This window comes from Brachyhypopomus gauderio, chromosome 17 (genome assembly GCF_052324685.1).
Source record: "Brachyhypopomus gauderio isolate BG-103 chromosome 17, BGAUD_0.2, whole genome shotgun sequence".
In the NCBI taxonomy this organism is placed as follows: Eukaryota; Metazoa; Chordata; class Actinopteri; order Gymnotiformes; family Hypopomidae; genus Brachyhypopomus; species Brachyhypopomus gauderio.
The window spans coordinates 20,945,687-20,971,127 of NC_135227.1; the positions used below are offsets into that span (position 1 = coordinate 20,945,687).

The window sequence follows — 25,441 nt, forward strand, 5'->3', positions numbered from 1 at the left end:
TGTATTGAATTTAGGGTCAGTATTTTTGAACATTTCGTGCAGAATGTCATCTATGCTGCTGACTTTTCTGGGGTTTAGACTTCTTAGCGTTTTTTGTAGTTCTCTCTCAGTTATTGGGAAGTCTACTGAGATTTGATAATCCTTTATTATGGCCTCACAGGAAATGGTTTTTCTGATATTTTCTATTTGTTGAGATTACTGTATCATTTCTAAAAATATTTTCTATATATGTCCATTTTTAATGGTTAGGTTGTCATGCTTTTCCTCAGAATGTTTGGAATTAATTGAATTCTTCTAAATTGCTCATTTGATTTTGTATGTGATTTATATTTCTTTTGTGTCTTGTGTTTTGTATATGAATTTTGTACTTTGCGAGGACTTTCTACATATGTGGTTCCCAGTGTTTTGGGAGTTCTTTTTCTCATTTTTTCAGTTCTGATCAGACCATTTTTCTAGATCCTGTATTGTTTGTGTTGTTTTTATATCTGGCCAGGTTTGCTGCTTGGTCTACGTCCTCAAACACACTGTTTAGGCTTCAGACCGTGTGTGCGCTGTGCTGTCTTGCGCTTGTCTGAAAGGTGGTTGAGCTTGTGCCTCCTGCATTTCTTCCTTCATGTCTCATCGGTATATGTTCTATTCAAATATACTGTAACTTGGCTGTGGTCAGATCATGATGTCAGTCGCTTGATTCTGAAAGCTCTCGTGACGGTTGGGTCAAGATATGTTTCAGAGTAATCTATTGTGCTACTGTCAAGAGCTGAGCTGCAGGTGTGTGGACCAGAGGTGTCCCTCACAGGCTTCCGTTGACATGTCCACACCTTGGCTTCTATTCAGCAGCTGTGTGCTGGTATGGATTTGTCAGAGTTCTCTCTGAATGCATGGACATATGGTTATTAATTTATAATAAAGTGATTGGCATGTGAGCGGATAGTTTCCTATTCTGGCATTAAGATGATAACATTGACTTGTGTCTGCAAATAACTGATTTCTTCCTCTAGATTTAGGAAGATTTCTTCATTAAATTGTGGCTTTCTAATGGGGCCGTATATATTACACAGAGGAATACGCTTCAAAGTGCTGAGTGTGTCTGGTTATTAATTTTCAGTCACAAGTTATTTGACCCCTTTTGTGCTGTATCAGTAGAGTGGATCCATTCTGATTTAAACCATATGAGCGTCTCTTGAGCGTCTGACCTCGATCACCGCAGACAGACTAGCAGACAGCTCATCCGAACTACCGTAAGATCAAAACATCAACATCTATCATTTCATTAATAATGCAATATAACAAAAAAGAAGTTTTGAACTGAACACAGAGGAGCTCAAACTGAATGTTCCTAAAATATATGTGAAAAGATATAATTCTGTCTGGATGGAAAAATGTACTGTTTAATACTGAATTGAGACAAATTACAAAATTAAGAAGGATGAGATGCAGGCGTTGTTTTAATCACTGGTCGTATACTGGATGTAGAGTGCACATAGACTGGACGTAGACTGGATGTAGACTTGATGTAGACTGGCTGTAGACTGAATGTTGAGTTACATTTGATTATTATGATGTCTTCTGCAGGATATTTTATCTAGATGTGTGCAGACGAGGCCCAGATGGACCCAGATGTGTATAGATGAAGCCTTTTAACTGTTGTGTGTACTGAGCTCAGATAAGCTAGTGCTGCTCTCTGGAGGGCCTGGGTGAAGGTCAGAAGGTTCTGGGCCACTCTGGAGCTGCTGGTGTGGTGCTGTTGGGTCCTGGGTTGTAGACGCATGAAGCTGGTCTTTGAGAGGGTCTTAGAGCAGCGCCTCCTGCTGGTTTTGGAGCTATATTGCTACGTGAAGTTTGAGCCTCAGCTCTTCCCCTGTGTGCAAACACAGGAACTCAAATAAATAAATGAACGTGGCCATGTGGCCGTCCAGCTGGGATTGGTGTGTGATCTTACAGCCGCGATCTCTAGAGGCTGGCGCTGATGTCCTGGCTTCTGTAGAGGTCGTGTTTGCAGGGCGGTGGGGTGAACATAACTATCATGGCGCTCACAGTGGTTTTGCTGCCTTATTCGATCACGGCTGTCAGAGATGGAGCTGGTCTTTGTTGCTGAGCTCAGGGGTCATTTGTTCATATATGGATTTTGGTGTGTCTTGGTGACTATAGGAACGTCTGTGATAGCAGCCGTGATGCTCTTTGTCTCGAGGGACATGAGACTCCTGCTTGATCTGTATGTTTTCAATTTAAGTCAATGAACAGTTACGTTGTCCTGTCTTCTGGGGTGTGACCAGCTGGTCCTTCACTCTAACCTCCATGTTGGAAGCTCCCTCTGTCTCCACTGAAATGCTTATTTTGGATCTGTGCTCTACAGTTTCCCTGAGATCAATAAGTTAAGTTACCATTCATGTTCTCTGTGGTCACGATCACGATCACGTCATTGGGGCTGGAGTCTTTATCTTTCTATCCGTTACAAATGCTCTTTTTCTATTTGCCAACCATGGCTTTGTGTAGTAAATATACACATATATACATATACAATTACACATATACAGTCTAATTCAGTCATATACAGATCAGCAATGAGATTTTCTGGTTTCTCCATTTAAACTGCTTTAAACTGCTTTAAACTGCTTTCTGGAAGCTTCAGCCTTTATCTCAAGAGGGTAGTTCAGTGGTTAGTACTGATCAAGACTGCTGGTTGATGCTAGATTCTGCAGAAGACAGCAGGGGTAGACATGACTGATCTTCTGATTGGTTCATTATAACTGCTAATTTACATATTGATTGTTCCGAATCTTGCTCAACTGTCCACAGTGCCTTTTTGCTTTAGCTATTTAGCGTAGCCATGTTAGCTTAGCTATAGCCTCAACATCCCTTTCACTTCAAACACTATAAAAATATGTAATTACAGAATTATTTGCTTTACCAAAATGTTTTACTCACAGACTTCTTGCCATGTAGGAAGAAAGGGAAACTCTTTAACGTTTCTGTCTAAGCTCTCTAGGCCTACTAATCTCTTTTGCTATTCTGACTAGATGTGTTCTTACATTGTGTTTTTGGGTGAATGTCTTTAATTTCTCTTGGTTTTCTGTCTCTGTGGTTTTCACATAGTCATGTTGCAATTATTTTTAAAAGAATGTCTTTTTTCTCAGAACAAAACATTACACAAAAGTCTACAAGCTCACACAATGACTTTCACAGAATTCTTTCTCCCCCCCTCTCTACCTCTCTTCCTCTCTCTATCTCTCACTCTTTCTCTGTCCATCATTGCTATCACTATGTGTCATTTGAAATGTCAGACCAGTGTTGAAATGAAATAGCGTTATACTGTAATAACAGTTTGTGTGTGTGTGTGTGTGTGTGTGTGTGTGTGTGTGTGTGTGTGTGCGTGTGTGTGTGTGGGTGTGTGTGGGTGGGTGGGTGTGTGTGTGTGTGGGTGGGTGTGTGTGTTTGTGCGTGTGCATGTGTGTGTGTGTGTGTGTGTGTCTGTGTGGGCGGGTTGGTTGGTCGTGTGTTTGTGCGTGCGCATGTGTGTGTGTGTGTGTGTCTGTGTGTGTCTGTGTGTGTGTGTGTGTGTGTGCATGTGTGTGTGTGTGCGTGTGTGTGTGTGGGTGTGTGTGGGTGGGTGTGTGTGTGTGTGGGTGGGTGTGTGTGTTTGTGCGTGTGCATGTGTGTGTGTGTGTGTGTGTGTGTCTGTGTGTGTGTGTGGGCGGGTTGGTTGGTCGTGTGTTTGTGCGTGCGCATGTGTGTGTGTGTGTGTGTCTGTGTGTGTCTGTGTGTGTGTGTGCGTCCCTTTAACGCCCACTCCCACGTGTGCTGCAGGAGATGGTGTATGCATTAGTCTTGACCCTGGTAGAGACAGAACAGCGCCACCTGCAGTGCTGTTATTACCCTGCTTGTAGGAGCTCCTGATGAGGAGATGATCATGTTTGTTTGGCACGGGAGTCCAGTGACTCGGTCCAGACTAGTTCATCTATGAGCTTCATCATGGCAACATTAAGTGGCCATACTGCTAACTGCTGTATGTCCGTGTACATATGTGTATGTGTACATACTTTGTGTGTGTGTGTGTGTGTGTGTGTGTGTGTGTGTGTGTGGAGGAGAGGGAGAGAGAGAGATAGAAAGAGAGGGAAAGAGACACAGAGAGAGAGACAGACAGACAGACCACCGGAGAGAGAGCTCTCTGTCCAAAGTTCTTTAATTTGAGATTGACATTAACATTAGATCAACCACATGTAGTATTTTGCCCCACAATTCCCTTTCTTTTAGGGGACTATAGGTACAGTATTTGGATAAATTAACATACTACTTATAAGATTGCCAGATTTAGCAGTTGGTTGCAAGTCTTGGCAGCCAGTGACCATCTGATGTCTGTGACTGATGTCTGTGACTGATGTCTGTGACTGTCACACTCAAACAAGACAGTGGGGAATTTTCCTAGGTGATGTTTTTTCAGGCCTGTAGTCATGAATATTCAATTTCTATTGGTTGTGCAGTGGTGTCCATGAAAGAGGGTTCAATACAGCCCTGCAGGGTGAGCTGACCAGTGCAAAAATATTAGTGTGAGCTGTCCGTTAGGGGTCTTGTAGGGTATTCTAACTAAAATTCTTTAGGTCGGAGCTTTGTGGCTGACGCGTGTTTCAGGATCCAAAAGTAAACGACATCTTCAACAAAAGTCACGTTTTGTATTTTTTATTGATGCAAAATAATAATAAAAACGAATACAAACGAACACTTTGCCTTTTAAGTTTCCACTATAATCGTTCCACAGTGTGACTACGTCCACGGTACGATCCACGGTACGCTCCACGTACTGTCAGAAAAAACCGTGAGCCTCCAACCCTCCTTCTCCCGCGTCCCTCTAACCACACTGTCCACTGCCCTAGCCCACCTGTGTCACCAAAGGCCAACCACGTCACTTCCCAAAATTACTTTTAAATCCACATTATCCTTTTGCGTATATTCTCACAAAACCATGAAATATACTAAGCATAAATTTAAACCAGTATCAAACATCTTATCAATATTATATTATAATATGAAACATGAACACCAAATACACATAACATGGGTGTGACGTTTGTGGGTCGGCGAAAGACGAGACACAGAATCCTTCTTGACTGACGTCACTTTTGCGTTTATTTACGAATATAGCGCAATTTGCGCCACGGAGAACACTCACACAAACACAACGTGTAAACTCTAGACAACGACGAGCACAAGACACTGCGCGAGCGCACATTAAATAGACAGACCACATTAGCCCCATGTGATTACGAGACGATTCACAGGTGAGACACATTATTCACACAACATAGCCTTCACCACAGAGTTCCGCAGACGCAGACAAAGCACGTGGACAACGTTTACACACGCCCAAAAGGGAGGGGCCGGGGTCCTCAACGTGACAGACGCCCCCTCCAAGGGCACTACCCGTCCCGGGGTGCCAACAGGACCGAGTGCCCCGAACCCACGACGATGGGCGGATCCGACGCGCTCAGTCCTGCGTCTGGGAGGTGACCGCCCTCGGGGAAGCGTCCGCCACGGACCGCCTAGAACACCCTCCCTGGGAACACAGGGGAAAAGACGTTAGACAACGGCACGGTCACGAAAACACAAACAGGCACGCTTACACACATAGACACAAACGGGAAGAGGGGGTTAGGTACACATACGGGTAGACTTACGAACACAGGCACACACACACATGAAATAGGCGCCAGGCTGCGCGCCAGAAGGAGAGCGATGAGGGGAGTGAGATCGGGAGCCACTGGTGCTGCAGGCGCTGCGGTGGGCGGTGCTCCTCCTGCCCTTGCTGCAAACCCTCCACCGGGCGCAGCGCGGTTGGCCGACGTGGCAGGTGCAGCGCGGTTGGCCGACGCGCCAGGTGCAGCGCGGTTGGCCGACGCGCCAGGTGCAGCGCGGTTGGCCGACGCGCCAGGTGCAGCGCGGTTGGTCCCACCCCTCGGTGGGCCGTACGGGAAACCCTCCTCGCCCGAGGATCTCCCTCCGGACCTGGCAGTGGGAGTGGCTTCCTCCGTCTCCATCTCCTTGTCACTGCCACGGCTCCAGCTCATGGGCTGTCCCGAGCTGCCACCCCGGGAACAGTCCATGTCGCTGGCTGGGGAGAGCTCGGAGGACGAACCCGCCTCTGGACTCCTTCTCCTCTTCACTGTCCCGGCGGACAGTTCCGAGAGGGAAGGGCTCTCCTCCTCCTCCGTGTAGGAGCCCTCGGATGGAGGGTAATCCCCATTCTCCTCCTCCTCCCCACCGTCTTCCTCGGGGCATGCGGAGCAGTCCGACGGGGAGGGGTACTCCCCCTCGTCACACTCTTGCTCCTCGCCCTCCTCCTCGCCCTCCTCGACGGGGGGAGAGGGAACTACGGGCGGAGGGAGGTAGTCCTCCTCCTCTGACTCCTCCTCCTCCTCTTCACCGTAGTCGACGGTGGAGACATCGTCTAGCGACGGAGGGTAGGCTTCCTCCCCCTCCCCACCGTAGTCGACGGTGGAGGCTTCGCCTAGAGACGGAGGGTAGCCCTCTTCCTCATCACCTTCCTCCTCAGAGTCCTCCTCCCCAAACTCGCTCTCTGGGGTAGTGTCTGTGGCGCAGAACACGTAGGATCCTACCCGCAGAGGAGAAAGAGCGCGGGATGGAGGAGGTTTTTTCTGTCGCTCTCGCCAAGTCTGTACCGCCCCCTCGCGGATCATCTCCGCTATCTCGGGGTCGGTCGTTGCCCGTGCTGAAGCCAGCTGGAACGCGCAGACCGGGTCCTGTTCCAACTGTTCCAAGGTTGGTGTGGCTTCGCAGCGCGGTGGCGAGGAGGGACCGTGGTGATGCCGCTTGCTGGGGCGCTGGCTCTTCTTTGGCCGGGTTGTGTAGCCTGGCATCGTTCTTGCTGTCTCGAAAACGGCTCGTCGTTCTGTGACGTTTGTGGGTCGGCGAAAGACGAGACACAGAATCCTTCTTGACTGACGTCACTTTTGCGTTTATTTACGAATATAGCGCAATTTGCGCCACGGAGAACACTCACACAAACACAACGTGTAAACTCTAGACAACGACGAGCACAAGACACTGCGCGAGCGCACATTAAATAGACAGACCACATTAGCCCCATGTGATTACGAGACGATTCACAGGTGAGACACATTATTCACACAACATAGCCTTCACCACAGAGTTCCGCAGACGCAGACAAAGCACGTGGACAACGTTTACACACGCCCAAAAGGGAGGGGCCGGGGTCCTCAACGTGACAATGGGCAAACTCCGAACTAGGCATAAAATAGGCATCTGGCGCCTACATTACCGGCCCCTAATTGTTCTAACACCAAAGTAACAGAACAATTACCAAACTTGATTCCTATATATTATCCAAGTATGAATCATATCCACGTATAAGAAATGTGCAAATTTCTGTCTCATAAATAAGATACTATTAGTAAAGTATACTAAATGTCCAAATTTTCATGGATATAAATCCGTAATTGCTCCATCTGTGATAAAGAGAGAAAAGAAAGAGAGAGAGAGAGAGAGAGAGAGAGATAAAGAAATAAAGAGAGAAAGTAGAACCAGAGGTTGCTAGCACATGGTTCATCGTAGGGGCTTAGTCTTTACCACTAGCCCAGTCAGACTCCACAAGCAGACAGATCTTCGTAATGAGTCTGTCCAAGACATTAGTCTTTGTCTTTATTTTGACCCTGCGGACCAGACCGTTCCTGTCTGGAACTGCTTCAATAATCTTGCCCATAACCCAGGAGTTTCTAGGCGCACAGTCATTCACAAGAAGAACGATGTCTCCTTCAGCATAGTTCTTGGATGCTGTAGCCCAGCGCTGGCGCTCCTGTAGTTGCGGTAAGTACTCCTTAGTCCATCTCTTCCAAAACAAGTCGGACATGTATTGCACCTGTTTCCATCTGCGCCTAGAATATAGGTCGTCCTGATCAAACAATCCTGGAGGCAATGAGGGCATTGTCTTCAGCATTAACAAATGATTAGGTGTCAAAGCCTCTAAATCATTCGGATCGTTGGATGCCTTGGTGATCGGCCAGCTGTTGATGATCGACTCTGCCTCGCAGAGGACCGTAAGAAGGCCCTCCTCATCAAGGATCTGTTCTCTGACAACTGAATTCAGCACCTTCCTGACTGATCGTATCAACCTCTCCCATGCTCCACCGTGATGCGAGGCGGCAGGAGGGTTGAACGTCCACTTGATCTCATGCTGGTGGAACAGATGCTGAAACTCTGAGGAGTTCCAATCGGCAACAGCTGCCTTCAGCTCACGATTGGCAGCAACAAAATTTGTCCCGTTATCCGAGCGAACCTCTTTCACTTGTCCTCTTCGCGCTATGAAGCGCCGAATCGCGTTAATGCACGAATCAGTGTCTAATGACGAGGCCAACTCGATGTGCACTGCGCGAATGGCTAAGCAAGTGAATATGACTTCATACTTTTTAAAGATGGTTCTTCCACGCTTGACCTCCAATGGTCCGAAATAATCCACACCAACTCGAGTGAAAGGTGGGTCATCAGGAATCACTCGCTCTTGTGGAAGATCAGCCATAAGTTGGGTTCCAGTTTTCCCATGCAAGCGGCGGCACGTCACACACTTCCCAATCACTTTTCTAATAGCCATGTTGGCGCTCGGAATCCAAAACCTTTGGCGCAGCTCAGAGAGCATGTGATTGCGCCCTCCATGCCCAGTCTTCAAGTGAATCTGTTGGAGGAGTAAGTCTGTTATGTGAAAGTCTCTGGACAGGATGACTGGCTGCTTGCTACTTTCTGGCATAGCTGCACGACTCAGTCTTCCGCCTACTCTCAACAGGTCATCTTGAAGTACTGGGTTTAGCTTGTACAAGTGACTACTGCGCTTTATGCTTTGACCTTTGCACAAAGCTGCAATCTCCTCCGAATATTTCTCTTTCTGACAGAATTTGATTATGTCAATTTCTGCTTGCTCCAGGTCTTCCACTGAAAGTTGAGTAGGTCCAATGCTCATCTTGAAGTGGTCAATCTGGCTTTGGATCAGCTGTTCACTTTGAACTGCACTGTTTTTAGTGTCAACTGCACACAGCTCTTTGTGTTTTTGACAGAGGCATCGCAGCATGGCCTTCAACTTCAAGAACCACGCCACGATTCTTTTCAATTTGATCCAGGAAGAGAAGTGGTTGATTAGTCTTTCGAAGGGAGTGACATTCTCTTCCACTTCCACTCGATTCACTGTGACCTTTTTGATCTCAGGATCATCTGACGTAAGTTGTGTGTGGCTCAATGGAGTGTTGGGCCAATTCTCTTCGGGACCGTGGAGAAACTCAGGTCCAGACACCCATGTGGTGTTCTTCAGGAATTGATCCACTCTTTGCCCTCTAGAGGCGCAGTCGGCTGGATTCACGTCGGTGCTGACATGTCTCCACTGTTCCACATCAGAGTTTTTTAGGATAGCCGAAACTCTATTTGCCACAAACGTACGGAAACGCGTGGTCTCGTTCTGCAGATACTGGAGTACCACCGTACTATCAGTCCAAAATGTTGATTCTGCAAGATCCAGTTGAAGCTCTCTTCTTAGGACACCGTCCATCTTAATGGCTACCGTAGCCGCAATCAATTCCTTCCGGGGAATCGTAGGAGGCCTAAGAGGCGCTACTCTGGACTTGCCCATCATGAACGCACAATGCGTCTTATTGTCTGCATTGCGCAGGAGAAGGTAGCTGACCGACCCGTACGCATCCTCACTCGCGTCTGCAAAGTGATGTAATTGCGCGAATACGCATCTTCCGAATTCTTCAGGCTTGAGACATCTGGCCACTGAGAAATTCTCCAAGGCAGGAAGACTAGTTAGCCAGTTCGTCCACTGCTTCTTCACTTGCTCAGGTAAGTCGTCGTCCCATCCAATCTTCAGTCTGCATAGTTCTTGCAGGATAGCTTTCGCTGGCAAGACTACGGGTGTCAAAATGCCTAATGGATCATAGACTGAACCAATGACTGAGAGAAGTCCTCTCCTGGTGAATGGGCGATCTTTGATGGTGATCTTGAATTTGAATACGTCTGACTCAACACACCAGTTGAGACCAAGAGCCCTCTCCATAGGTAATTCGTCACGATCCAGATCCAATGTTTTCATTTCCTTTGCCAATTCAGACTTGGGAATGGAGTCAAGTACCTTCCGTCGGTTGCTCACCCATTTGGTGAGGCGGAATCCTCCTTTAGCACAAATCCTCATGAGGTCTTGACACATGGATACAGCTGCCTCCTCTGTAGCAACAGACTTGAGGCAATCGTCTACGTAAAAGTTCTGTAAGACAGTCTGAACCACTTCGGGTTTGAACTGCCCACTCTGATCTTCGGCACACCTCCTCAAAGCGAAGCTGGCACAACTTGGCGAAGATGTGGCTCCAAATAGGTGCACAGTCATCTTGTGCTCCGTCAACGCCTGGTTGCAGTCGCCGTCTGTCCACCAGAGAAACCTGAGAAGGTCAGAGTCTTCATCAGACACCTTAACTTGATGGAACATTGCTTCCACGTCTGCCATGATTGCAACGTGCTCTTGTCTGAATCATATCACAACACCAATCAGACTGCTGGTCATGTCTGGACCCTGAAGGAGTTGGTCGTTCAGGGATGTGCCTTGATACGATGCTGCACAATCGAACACAACCCTTAGTGTCTGTTTGACAGGGTGGTATACGGCGTGGTGTGGTATATACCACACCTTCCCTTCTTTGTGCATCATTTCATCCTCTGAAAGTTGCACTGCATAGCCCTTCTTTATCAGGTCTTCCATAAAGTCTGTATACTCCTGTCTGTAGCTGTCGTTTCGAAGAAACTTCCGCTTTAGGTTTTGTGCTCGCTGTTCAGCTATTGGTCGATTATTTGGCATGTGAACCAACCTGTTCTTGAGTGGTAGACACAAGGAGTAATGACCATCAACCAACACAGCAGATTCCGTGACCATGTCCATGAACTGATGGTCTTCCCTGGACATTTCCACTTCTTCATGTTTTCCACATTCTGGAAAATCCACTTTGAACTGTTGTAGCCACAGGTTCTCCAAACTGCTGACTGATATGCGGTTTGCTGTTGTCCTCTTTAGTCTTCCTTTGTTCTGACTGCTATACGTTTCCCTCAAAGGCCCATTTACAGTCCAGCCTAGCTTGGTTCGCACAGCGTATGGCCCATCACCAATACTGCTCACCAGCTCCCATGGCTCCATAGCTTTGGGCACATTTGCTCCTATGAGCAATCCAATGTCGGCTTCGATATGAGGTAAGTGTATTCCTTTAAGGTAGGTCCACCTTTCTAGATCCTTTTGTTTCGGTATGTTTTCCTTTCCAACAGGTATGGATTTCTGTGAGAAAACATCTGGAAGATCGATAAACTCCTCACCGGATAAACTGCTGACTTTCAAGCCTGACAATATGTGAGTACAAACAGGTTTCTCTTCGTTCATAGTTCTCAGCAGTATGTTGGTCTTTCTTCCAGTGAGCTTCAACTCCTTCATCAAGGCTTCGGTACAGAATGTGGCCGAGCTTCCTGGGTCTAAGAAGGCGTACGTCTGCACCACCGCGTTTCTCCTCTTGGTTTTAACCTGTACGGGAATAATCGCCAGCGTGCAGTCGTCTTCTCCAGCCCCAATCAGCCCACCACCTTCGGATTCTGCAGCAACGAAGGCACTGAGTATAGTTTGCGTTTCAGAACTCTGTGTCTCTGTGTTTGTTTCATCAGCGATGCCTTTTTTCTTTATGTGCAGCAATGTTGGATGCGTTAACGAACACACCTGACAGCTGACTTTTGCCTTACAGGATTTACTCATGTGGCCTTGCTTTAAACAGCCAAAACAACATCCCTTGCTCTTCAGGAAGTTTATCTTCTCGTTGTGTGGCTTGCCTTTAAGCTTAGTACACGAGTCCAAGTTGTGTTCACCATCACAGAAGAGACACGTCTTTGTGACAGTCATCTCTGAGTCCGTGTTTTTCTTTGACTCTGTGTTTGCCTCCTGTTTGTCCAACTGTTTAGCACTTATAGTGAATGACCTTTTAATTATGCCTTTCTTCTGCTCTTTGTTATTGTTTTGCCTAAGTGTAGGTGCTTTAGATGTTGTGCTATCTTTTATGTCTCCGAAGACTGGGTGCAGAGCGATCTTGGCTTGTTTGTTAATAAACTCTACCAAATCTTTGAACTTGACTCTCTTGTCAGGTTGCTCCTGCACACCAAATACGACACCTCTCCACCTTTCTCGTAGCTTATAAGGAAGCTTCGACACAATGGCCTTCAAATTTGCAACATTATCAAGCTCTTCCATATAATTCACTTCAGTCATGGTGTTAAGGCATGCTGTCAGAAAGAGTGAAAAGGCATTCAGTGCGTCAGCATCCTCTGGCTTTATAGGCATCCAGTTTGCCACCTTGTTCATGTAGGCTACAGCAATCTTGTAATCGTTGCCGAAGTGCTCCTTCAGTAACTCTTTTGCTCTCTGATAGCCTTCTTGTGGCTTCATATGAAGGCAGCTCTTCACCAACTCTTTAGGTTGACCACTCGTAAATTGCTCTAAAAAATAGAGACGATCCCTAGGGCTTTCAGTGCGTGATTCTACACCATGCTCAAATGCCCTTACAAATGTGTTGTAATCAAGGGGGTGACCACTAAAGGTGGGAATGTCTAATGGTGGCAGGCTCATCGTTTTCTGTTGTTTCACCATCATCTCAGTTATTGTATTCTGACGAGCCATAACACCGCAGAGTGTTTCAACTGCATGGTCACCTGCTACAGGGATAGCTGTAGGCTGCCATGTGCCAGTAAACTGTGGCTGCTGCGCACCAATAGACTGAAGCTGCACAGCAATAGGCTGAGGCTGTAGTGGGATGAATTGACCATGTGCACTTGTATTGTCACTGACTGGATTTCGATTTACAGGCCGTTGTATGTATCCAGACTCAATAGTTAATGAATTGCGTGATGAATGGCGTGACGCTTGGCTCACTTGTGAAAAGCATTCATTTTCATAATTTTCTAAAACTTTTATTTTTGCGTCCGCTGCTGCAAGAAGTGTTTGCAGATCTAATTGTTCCCTTTTTGCTTTTAATTCAGCTTCTTGCAATTGTAAATTTTGTTTTTGTTGCAAAGTTGTTGCCTCTGCGAGCAATGTAGCTTTCTCCATCTCTGCTTTAAGCTTAAGGTTTGAAGAAGTGGTGGATACTCTGCTTCCAGCTACTGTCTCGCGCCCTTTACTCCTCTTGCTCGAGGCAACCGATATGGCAGACACGCTGTCCGAAGGACGAATTTCGGAGTTACAACGTTTTGATTGTTCAGCGCGAGCCGCAGCTGCTTTAATCCACATTTCCACATGTTCAATGAAACCCTGCATTCGGCTCGCATTTGGGTTAAACCACGACTTTTGATCCCTATCTCGTTCTTCCTCGTTCATTAATTGTTGCAGACCATCGTTTATCTTACACAATTCTCTGAATGAGTCTTGAAAGTCCACACGCAATTTCTGTTTAACAGTGTCCACGTTACCATCGAATCCCATTAGCGTTTCAATCCGGCTAATTTGGCTAGTTAGATGGCCTAGCTTAGCTTTCCTTGACTGTGTTAAGCGGTGTAGCTTGTCTTCGACAGCTTTCTCTCTCATTTTCGATTCTCTTTTTCCACTAGTTAACTGTTCAGTAACTTCATGCATAATGGCAAACTTCCGAAATAACACACAAGTTGCAGCTTACCAGAATGATCATCCACTCGTCTCGTGGTTAGTTACTCTTCTCGTCTTGATAAAACGTTGTCCGAGGTTTTCACGATTTCTAACGAGTCCTTTTTCTTCCTTTCCAATTCCTTCTCCACACGAAGAAGTCACGGTTTTTCTGACTAAAGATGTAGGGTATTCTAACTAAAATTCTTTAGGTCGGAGCTTTGTGGCTGACGCGTGTTTCAGGATCCAAAAGTAAACGACATCTTCAACAAAAGTCACGTTTTGTATTTTTTATTGATGCAAAATAATAATAAAAACGAATACAAACGAACACTTTGCCTTTTAAGTTTCCACTATAATCGTTCCACAGTGTGACTACGTCCACGGTACGATCCACGGTACGCTCCACGTACGGTCAGAAAAACCGTGAGCCTCCAACCCTCCTTCTCCCGCGTCCCTCTAACCACACTGTCCACTGCCCTAGCCCACCTGTGTCACCAAAGGCCAACCACGTCACTTCCCAAAATTACTTTTAAATCCACATTATCCTTTTGCGTATATTCTCACAAAACCATGAAATATACTAAGCATAAATTTAAACCAGTATCAAACATCTTATCAATATTATATTATAATATGAAACATGAACACCAAATACACATAACATGGGCAAACTCCGAACTAGGCATAAAATAGGCATCTGGCGCCTACAGGTCTTCATGTTTGTTACTATGGAAATGCTACCTGATCACTAACCGAGGAGTGTCTTCCTGTTCCTCTTCATCCTGTGATGTATTGAGACACGCCCCTTTTTTGAGCTCCAGCGCGCGCAGCTAACACACTCTACCTTTCCCCCGCAGTTTTATAACGACCGACCCCTTTAGATGAACAGAGATCCAGCCCTGAACGTGTGAGCTTTTAGCCTTGTGAGGAAGAGGAGGGCCCAGATGTACAGAACATCGCCTCCTTCCTCCGTGCTCTGTTCACACAGGGTGGCGCTGGATTAGAAGAACAGGTGAGATACAGGTGAGGAGCAGGTGGTCTGGCAGGTGCGTGGAAGACTCAAACGGCATATTCCACATGTGTGTCAATTAAAACTGTTGCACTAAAAGTAAAAATAGAAGGTGCTGTTTTGTGCTTCGCCGCATGACTGAGTCAGTGCTGAGACGAGCCTCGCTTCAAATGAGTCCTTCTGCACAGGGAGCTCAGCTGGAGAATCTTTTAGTTCTCAGTGTGAACGTCTGCTCTTCTGGATAAATAAAGACTTCTGTGAAGACCAAAATAAAATGATCGTTTTATCGTTTCTTATTTTCTCCGTCTTCATGAGACGTTGGGGGGGTTTGCACACGGGAAACTCTGAGAAACACCAGACAGGCGACTTCGTCAGTCCGTGTTTTTTGTAGTTTTTTTTACCATGATGTCTTTGTCCGTAACAATCCTGCAGTGTGTGATCTGTTCTTTGGAGGAAAGACGGTGTTTTTTGTCATCATGTGTCCAGTGACGACTCTGAATGCTCCATTTTCTCAGGTATTTAGAGTTTACTGTGGATTGCTTTAGATAAATCATCGCTCATATGGAGTTTTGTTTGTGGATTGTACTGTGCTTGCTGTGGGTCGTTGATGTGCAGAAATGGTGTTTGCGTAGCAGTCTTTGTGGACCGGGCTACTGTGCTGGGCTTGTATGTGCAGACCAGATATGCCTGGTCTGTAAAACATGACTGAGGGTGCTGGCGATTAGTCTGTCGACTGTGTGATTTTTCTTCTTATCTTGTTGACTCTTCAGTGTGGCACGTCTCCCAGCGAGTGACAGATGCATGGAATGAAAGCTCAGGCAGAAGAGACGATGTTGACACACTTTACACAACCTTCTGTTTATTCTGGGCTTAACGTTTAATCAGTTATCTCTTTGGCTCCCTCTATGACTCTCCCTTTCTCTCTTTCTCTCTGTGCCTCTCTCTACCAGTCTCTTTGTATGAGTCTCTCTCCCTCTCTCTCTCTCTGACTCTCTCTTCTTCTCCCTCTCTCTCTTTATGACTCTGACTCTCTCGCTCTCTCTCTCTGACTCTCTCTCTCTCTCTGACTCTCTCTCTCTCTGTCTCTCTCTCTCTCTCCATCTCTCTTTTCTTTTCATTCTCTTACTGTCCCGGTGGTGGATGTGTGTTGTGTGTGTGTGTGTGTGTGTGTGTGTGTGTGTGTGTGTGTGTGTGTGTGTGTGTGTGTGTGCGTGCGCATGTGTGTGTGTGAGTGTCTTTTTTCTGTACATTTGTATGCGCACGTCTGTCTGTTCAAAGATTCTGCCTTTAAGGCATTGCAGGGTCATTCCCTGATCTTTACAAGTTCTGATCTTTTCACCACTTTTCCTTTCTCTCTCTTTCTGACATTTATGGGATTATATATAATAGAGGTAATCCTGTGACCCCAGGGATACAGTCATCTCCAGCCCTCACAGAGCTGGTCGGCTCTTTCTTATGCTTTTTCGGTGTCTTGCTGACCTATTTAGTGATAGAAAATAATTCCCTGCTATTACAACACTGAAACCTCAGGATGGAACAAAGAAGAAACCTGTGAGAACACTTCATTTTATTCATTTGTTTTTGATATTTTACCCAGGTTGCTTTGTTCATGACCTGAAAGAGAATGAGACTTTAATACATGATACTTTAATACATGATACTTTAATACAATACTTTAATACATAATACTTTAATATATAATACTTTAATGCATAATACTTTAATGCATAATACTTTTATACAATACTTTAATACATAATACTATAATACAATACTTTAATACATAATAATTTCATACATAACACTTTAATATAATACTTTAATACGTAATACTATAATACAATACTTTAATACATAATACTTTAATACATAATAATTTAATACATAATACTTTTATACAATACTTTAATACATAATACTATAATACAATACTTTATTACATAATACTTTAATACATAATCATTTAATACATAATACTTTTATACAATACTTTAATACATAATACTTTAATATAATTCTTTAATACATAATACTTTAATACATAACACTTTAATACATGATACTTTAATACAATACTTTAATACAGTATATAATACTTTAATGCATAATACTTTAATTCATAATACTTTTATACAATACTTTTATACAATACTTTAATGCATAATACTTTTGTGACGCTGGAAGGAGGAGGCACGACGAGCATCGAACGGTGGAACATAAAACGTTTAATAAACACAAACAACACGTGAAGCTCCGTGTGGAGGGCAAGTATAAACAACTACACTCACACTGGCACGAAACTTTAGACAAAGACGAGCACAAGACATTGCGCGAACGCACATTATATAGGTGATTAACACAGACCCTCGTGATCTCGAGACAAGGCACCGGTGCGACTACGAACACGCTCACAAACGACCCACACCCACGGAACTACAAACATGGACATAACTGCACGCAGACGACATAACAACACGCCCACAGGGAAGGGTCCGGAGCTGTGACCGTGACAACTTTAATACAATTCTTTAATACATAATACTTTAATACAATACTTTAATTGTATTCACCTTTTAAAACACGTACATGTATTCACCTTTTAAAACAAGCTTATTGGCTAATGGTCAGGAGGTCAGGCTAATGGTCAGGAGGTCAGGCTAATGGTCAGGAGGTCAGGCTAATGGTCAGGAGGTCAGGCTAATGGTCAGGAGGTTGTCTTGTGCACTGATCCACCTGCCTTGGTTTGGGTGTCACATATGGGCTCTGATGCAAGGTTATAATAGGTTTGGATTTTTCATTATAGTTTAGTTTTTATTTAATTGTGACTTTTTTCTACTTCAGCAAGTTTTTATTAGTTTAAATTATTTTAAAAGCTTAGTTTTAGCTTAGTTTTCAATAGTTCTAGCATTAGTTTTAGTCATACTTTGGATCATTTGTTAGAATAAATATTGTGTAATAAAAACTGATCAAAAGATAACATAAAAAAATTTATTCAATTACAAAAATGTATTCAATGTGTAATATTGCTGCTGAAAGTTGCCAGACTAAGGACAGATACGAACATAGGAGCGTAACCCTATTTTGGTTCGAGTGAAAAGCTAAAATTTTTGAAGGTAATCGAGTCACACAGACGTGTTGACATCCAGTCTCAACACATTAACTAGTGCACTCGCCCGCTTGTGGTTTTCCTGCATATCAACTAACCAGCAGCTATTTGATCACTGGTGAAGACGGCCCATTACGGTTCTCCTTCCCGGTGCTACCTAGTGGGGTTTTTCCTCTTGAGAATGACTCCATATATTTTATTAATTTTTTTTTTGATCCCATACAGGACTCTGGCGTTCTCTCCCAACGTTTGTTGCAGGAACTGTAAACAAGAAATGACGTGATGGACCACGCTACCATTCTACCAGCTAATGTAAAACTTCTAGTGATCAGTCCACAGGAATTATAAATACATTTACAAACACAAAAACACATGGTATCCTATCTATAATTTCAGAATGTTTTAGTTTAGTTTTTAGTTTTCTAAACATGTAATATAGTTACAGATAGTTATAGTTTTTTTTCTTTTCAAATTATTTATTTGAACAGTTAACGAAAATGTTTTTTCAGTATCAGTTTTTGTTTTTTCGTTAGTTTTTGTTAACGATTATAACTTTGCTCTGATGACCCATATGGGCTCTGATGACCCATATGGGCTCTGATGACACATATGATGTCAGAGCTGGCTCGGATGCGACTCCCCGGACCACCAATAGCAGGAGTCCACGAGCCAGTTTTAGACGGGGTCTCCGCAATCAGCAGTGATCCGTCACACCTGCTTAAGGTAGGGATTTGTGACAGATCACTTTGGTCTCTATGCCTCACGTTGCTCAGCCCCTTTCTCTGGTTTGGTTCCCGCTTGGAGACGTTGGTGTTTCGCCACCAGTTTCTCTTATGTTTGTTGTTCTGTCTCCTGCTGTCATTCGAGTACTTGCCTCCTGTCTTCAAGTTTTTCCCCTGCTGTTTTTCTTCCTGTCCGTTTCTGCTTTAGTTTGGGAAGGGTTGTTTGTTTGTTGCGGTGTTCGTCTGCCAGCCAGACACTTCCCACGGCGTCTTTAGTTTCTTTTCTCTTTTGCACGTTGAGTATTGTCCACGATCTTTTCAGTTCCCTTTATTATTTTTCCCCACGTTTATTGATTATTTCTGTTGCAGTTCTTCTGTGTCATTTAAGTTTGAGTTCTTCCCCGTCTCCCTGTGTCGGCTTGCTCACGCCCTCTTCAGCGCTCACTGTGGTTGTTAATAGTGCGAGCCGGCACTTGGATCCACTTAATCTCGCAGTGGCTACTGTTTCAGCAAGTCATCTGGGCTCTGATGACACATATGGGCTGCTGTGATGTTATGACCCCTGTAGGCTGCATAAAGAACCCAGAGAAACCTGCAGGCCTGTTGCTCTGTGCCTTCAAAATATTGTATAATGAACAAATACAACTCCACAGTTTGTCTTTACATCCACAGAAAACAGCAGTAGACAAGCAGCAGAGTTTAATCACGGGCTGGTTCAGGCTCTGGGTCAAGGGTCTGGGCCTGCTCTGGTTCTGGTTCTAGATCTGGTTCTGGTTCTGGGTGTGGTTCAGTGTCTGAGTCATGGAGATTGGGTCTAGGTCTGGATCAAAGAAGTTTAATCTGGGTCTGGTTCTGTGTTTGCACAGTTTTAACCCTCATCAGCTCTTATAATTTTTTTAACTTATTTCACATCTTGACCTGAGGGTCTGTGAATCATGGGAGTCCTGAGACTGTCACAAGTTAGCCCCGCCTCCTTCCTCCAAGCCTTGCCTGTCTCTCATAGCCCCATGACTCCTGTTGTTAGAGTATTCCCACATCCAGTGAGTCTGGAACCTTTTAATCTCAGCACACAACAGGACGGATTTAGTAATCCACACAATTGTTAAGTGTATAAAACAGACTTACCTTAGTTCACTTTAGTTTTTCTCTTTTGTGGTGGCCAGCAGAGTAAATCTGGAGAGATTTGTGGATAAACCCATTAGACGGGTATGAAGGGGTATCTCTAGATCTCAGAACTCAGTAAAGGTCAGTGTAAACGGCGGTGCAGGCTCCGCCCACTCACGGTGTTACACTCAGCCCTGCCATCTCTGTGGAACTGCACACTGTCCAATAAAGTATGTGTGCGCGTGTGTGTGCACGTGTGTGTGCACGTGTGTGTGCGTGCGTGCGTGCGTGTGTGTGTGTGGCGGGCGTCAGTGTTTGTCTATTTCATATTTTCTTGCTCTCTATGTGTTTCCTCCTCTGCTTCTGTTTTCTCAGTAAATCTAATTGTTCTTTGTGGAGCTCTATTGCTCTGCCTGCCCCCATAAATCATTGTGCTGTTATTTACAAAGGCATGTGGCATTGCACAGGAATGTGTGTGTGTGTGTGTGTGTGTGTGTGTGTGTGTGTGTGTGTGTGTGTGTGTGTGTGTGTGTGTATGTGTGTATGTGTGTGTGTGTGTGTGTGTGTGTGTGTGTGTGTGTGTGTATGTGTGTGTGTGTGTATGTGTGTGTGTGTGTGTGGATATTGAGGTGTTCTGTCTTTTCTGAGCCAGTGGCTTTCTACAGCTGTAGTGGATCAGACCCGCGGGCCTCTCCGTCCAGGCTGGGTGAGCCCAGTCTCACTCTGAGTGTGAGCCGCTCTGAATGTGTGTGTGTGTGTGTGTGTGTGTGTGTGTGTGTGTGTGTGTGTGTGTGTCTCTCTCTCTCTGAGTGTGAGCCGCTCTGCTGTCCTACCGCGCCCAGACTGTCACAGACACCGCAGCCTTTCCCAGCTTAATGAGGGAGGTGGTGGGCCCGGCCGGCCTCAGTCTGCTGATATAATGAGATTCTGCAGAAATTCTGTGATGTTGGATCAGGTGTAATGAAAGGCGCGATCATGTGTTCAGTGGCTGTGGGCGGTGTGGGCCAGCGGCTGTAACGAGACCTGTGGTGGTGTGTGTGGGCGGTGTGGGCCAGCGGCTGTAACGAGACCCGTGGTGGTGTGTGTGGGCGGTGTGGGCCAGCGGCTGTAACGAGACCCGTGGTGGTGTGTGTGGGCGGTGTGGGCCAGCGGCTGTAACGAGACCCGTGGTGCTGTGTGTGGGCGGTGTGGGCCAGCGGCTGTAACGAGACCCGTGGTGCTGTGTGTGGGCAGTGTGGGCCAGCGGCTGTAACGAGACCCGTGGTGGTGTGTGTGGGCGGTGTGGGCCAGCGGCTGTAACGAGACCCGTGGTGCTGTGTGTGGGCGGTGTGGGCCAGCGGCTGTAACGAGACCCAGGGTGGTGTGTGTGGGCGGTGTGGGCCAGCGGCTGTAACGAGACCCGTGGTGGTGTGTGTGGGCGGTGTGGGCCAGCGGCTGTAACGAGACCCGTGGTGGTGTGTGTGGGCGGTGTGGGCCAGCGGCTGTAACGAGACCCGTGGTGGTGTGTGTGGGCGGTGTGGGCCAGCGGCTGTAACGAGACCCGTGGTGGTGTGTGTGGGCGGTGTGGGCCAGCGGCTGTAACGAGACCCGTGGTGGTGTGTGTGGGCGGTGTGGGCCAGCGGCTGTAACGAGACCCGTGGTGGTGTGTGTGGGCGGTGTGGGCCAGCGGCTGTAACGAGACCCGTGGTGGTGTGTGTGGGCGGTGTGGGCCAGCGGCTGTAACGAGACCCGTGGTGGTGTGTGTGGGTGGTGTGGGCCAGCGGCTGTAACGAGACCCGTGGTGGTGTGTCTGGGCGGTGTGGGCCAGCGGCTGTAATGAGACCCGTGGTGGTGTGTGTGGGTGGTGTGGGCCAGCGGCTGTAATAAGACCCGTGGTGGTGTGTGTGGGCGGTGTGGGCCAGCGGCTGTAACGAGACCCGTGGTGGTGTGTGTCCACAGGTGGAGGCAGCCACAGACTCAGAGTCAGAGAGCAAAGGATCACGGGAGTATCACTCTGTTGGAGTGCAAGTGGAAGATGAGAGGAGGTGAGACTCTGCCCTTCACTACCTCTACACCCACCCTACACCCACTCTACACCCACTCTACACCCACCCTACACCCACCCTACACCCACTCTACACCCACCCTACACCCACAACTACACCCTCTCTACACCCACCCTACACCCACTCTACACCCTCTCTACACCCACCCTACACCCACTCTACACCCACTCTACACCCACCCTACACCCTCTCTACACCCACCGTACACCCACCCTACACCCACTCTACACCCACCCTACACCCACAACTACACCCTCTCTACACCCACCCTACACCCTCTCTACACCCTCTCTACACCCACCCTACACCCTCTCTACACCCACTCTACACCCACTCTACACCCACCCTACATCCACCCTACACCCACTCTACACCCACCCTACACCCACAACTACACCCTCTCTACACCCACCCTACACCCACTCTACACCCACCCTACACCCACCCTACACCCACTCTACACCCACCCTACACCCACAACTACACCCTCTCTACACCCTCTCTACACCCACCCTACACCCACCCTACACCCACTCTACACCCACCCTACACCCTCTCTACACCCACCCTACACCCTCTCTACACCCACTCTACACCCACTCTACACCCACCCTACACCCACAACTACACCCTCTCTACACCCACTCTACACCCACCCTACACCCACTACTACACCCACTCTACACCCACTCTACACCCACAACTACACCCTCTCTACACCCACCCTACACCCTCTCTACACCCACTCTACACCCACCCTACACCCACAACTACACCCTCTCTACACCCACCAACACCCCCTACACCCCACCTACACCCCACACTACACCCACCTACACCCACACTACACCCACACTACACCCCACCCTACACCCACTCTACACCCACCTACACCCTCACTACACCCCCCCCACCCTACACCCTCTCTACACCCACTCTACACCCTCTCTACACCCCACCCTACACCCACAACTACACCCACACCCACCCTACACCCCCTACACCCACTACACCCCCCCACACCCACAACTACACCCTCTCTACACCCAACCACCACCCTACACCCACAACTACACCCACTCTACACCCTCTCTACACTCACTCCACCCACCGACACACCCCCTACACCCACCTACAACCCCTCTACACCCACCTACACCCACTCTACACCCACCCTACACCCCACAACACACCCACCTACACCCACCCTACACCCCAACCCCCCAACACCCCCCTACACCACCCTACACACACCCCCAACCACCACCCCACCACCCCACCCACCCCCACTACACCCCCCTACACCCCAACTACCCCCCACAACCCCACCCACACCCACAACCACCCCACCCACCTACAACCCCCCCCACAACACCCCACACTACACCCAACCCACAACCCCCCCTACACCCACCCTACACCCACCCTACACCCACCCACCCACAACCCCCACCATACCCCACCCCAACCACCCACCCCACACCCCACACACCCACACCCACAACTACACCCACCTCACCACCCCACCCCCAACACCCACCCTACCACCCACACTACACCCACCCTACCACCCCAACACCAACACCCACACTACACCCCACCCACACACCCCACACCACCACCCACACTACACCCTCCACCCACCTACACCCACCACCTCACACCCACCACACCCTCCACAACCACCCACAACCACCCAACACCACCCTACACCCCCACACCCCACACCCCACCACTACACCCACCCAACCCCCCCCACCCTACCACCCACCCCATACACCCACACTACACCCCCCTCTACACCCCACCCAACACCCACCAACACCCACCCTACACCCCCACCACTACACCCACCCTACACCCACCACTACACCAACAAACCCACCTACACCACACAACACCCACCCTACAACCCCACAACCCCCACTACACCCCACCCTACACCCACAACTACACCCACTCTACACCCACCTACACCCACTCTACACCCACAACTACACCCACTCAACACCCTCTCTACACCATCCTACACCCACACAACACCCACTCTACACCCACCCTACACCCACTCTACACCCAAAACTACACCCTCTCTACACCCACCCTACACCCACAACTACACCCACTCTACACCCACCCTACACCCACTCTACACCCACAACTACACCCTCTCTACACCCACCCTACACCCACAACTACACCCATTCTACACCCACCCTACACCCACTCTACACCCACCCTACACCCACAACTACACCCTCTCTACACCCACTCTACACCCTCTCTACACCCACCCTACACCCTCTCTACACCCACAACTACACCCACTCTACACCCACTCTACACCCACCCTACACCCACAACTACACCCTCTCTACACCCACCCTACACCCACAACTACACCCACAACTACACCCACCCTACACCCACTCTACACCCACTCTACACCCACTCTACACCCACCCTACACCCATAACTACACCCACTCTATACCCACCCTACACCCACTCTACACCCACCCTACACCCACAACTACACCCACTCTACACCCACCCTACACCCACCCTACACCCATAACTACACCCACTCTATACCCACCCTACACCCACTCTACACCCACCCTACACCCACAACTACACCCTCTCTACACCCACTCTACACCCACCCTACACCCTCTCTACACCCACAACTACACCCTCTCTACACCCACCCTACATCCACCCTACACCCTCTCTACACCCTCTCTACACCCACCATACACCCACAACTACACCCTCTCTACACCCACCCTACACCCACCCTACACCCACTCTACACCCACCCTACACCCTCTCTACACCCACCCTACACCCACCATACACCCACAACTACACCCTCTCTACACCCACCCTACACCCACCCTACACCCACTCTACACCCACCCTACACCCACCCTACACCCACTCTACACCCACCCTACACCCACAACTACACCCTCTCTACACCCACCCTACACCCACAACTACACCCACTCTACACCCTCTCTACACCCTCTCTACACCCACAACTACACCCTCTCTACACCCTCTCTACACCCATCCTACACCCACAACTACACCCACTCTACACCCACCCTACACCCACTCTACACCCAAAACTACACCCTCTCTACACCCACCCTACACCCACAACTACACCCACTCTACACCCACCCTACACCCACTCTACACCCACAACTACACCCTCTCTACACCCACCCTACACCCACAACTACACCCACTCTACACCCACCCTACACCCACTCTACACCCACCCTACACCCACAACTACACCCTCTCTACACCCACTCTACACCCTCTCTACACCCACCCTACACCCTCTCTACACCCACAACTACACCCTCTCTACACCCACTCTACACCCTCTCTACACCCACAACTACACCCTCTCTACACCCACCCTACACCCTCTCTACACCCACAACTACACCCACTCTACACCCACCCTACACCCTCTCTACACCCACAACTACACCCACTCTACACCCACCCTACACCCACAACTACACCCTCTCTACACCCACTCTACACCCTCTCTACACCCACCCTACACCCTCTCTACACCCACAACTACACCCTCTCTACACCCACTCTACACCCTCTCTACACCCACAACTACACCCTCTCTACACCCACCCTACACCCTCTCTACACCCACTCTACACCCACCCTACACCCTCTCTACATCCACCCTACACCCTCTCTACACCCACCCTACACCCTCTCTACACCCACAACTACACCCACCCTA

At 47.9% G+C, this 25,441-nt stretch overlaps 1 protein-coding gene across 2 annotated transcripts in view; it reads left to right on the plus strand.

Annotated features, from left to right (window-relative positions):
* Positions 1–25,441, plus strand: part of dlgap2a (discs, large (Drosophila) homolog-associated protein 2a) — a 160,190-nt gene that overhangs the window by 124,346 nt on the left and 10,403 nt on the right. For both annotated transcript variants that reach the window (XR_013121775.1, XM_076977577.1), the window contains exon 10: positions 21,546–21,631. Coding sequence is in view for 1 of the 2 variants with exons in the window: in XM_076977577.1 (XP_076833692.1) it covers positions 21,546–21,631 (86 nt within the window). In the remaining variant the exon portion in view is untranslated. The remainder of the gene's footprint in view (positions 1–21,545; positions 21,632–25,441) is intronic.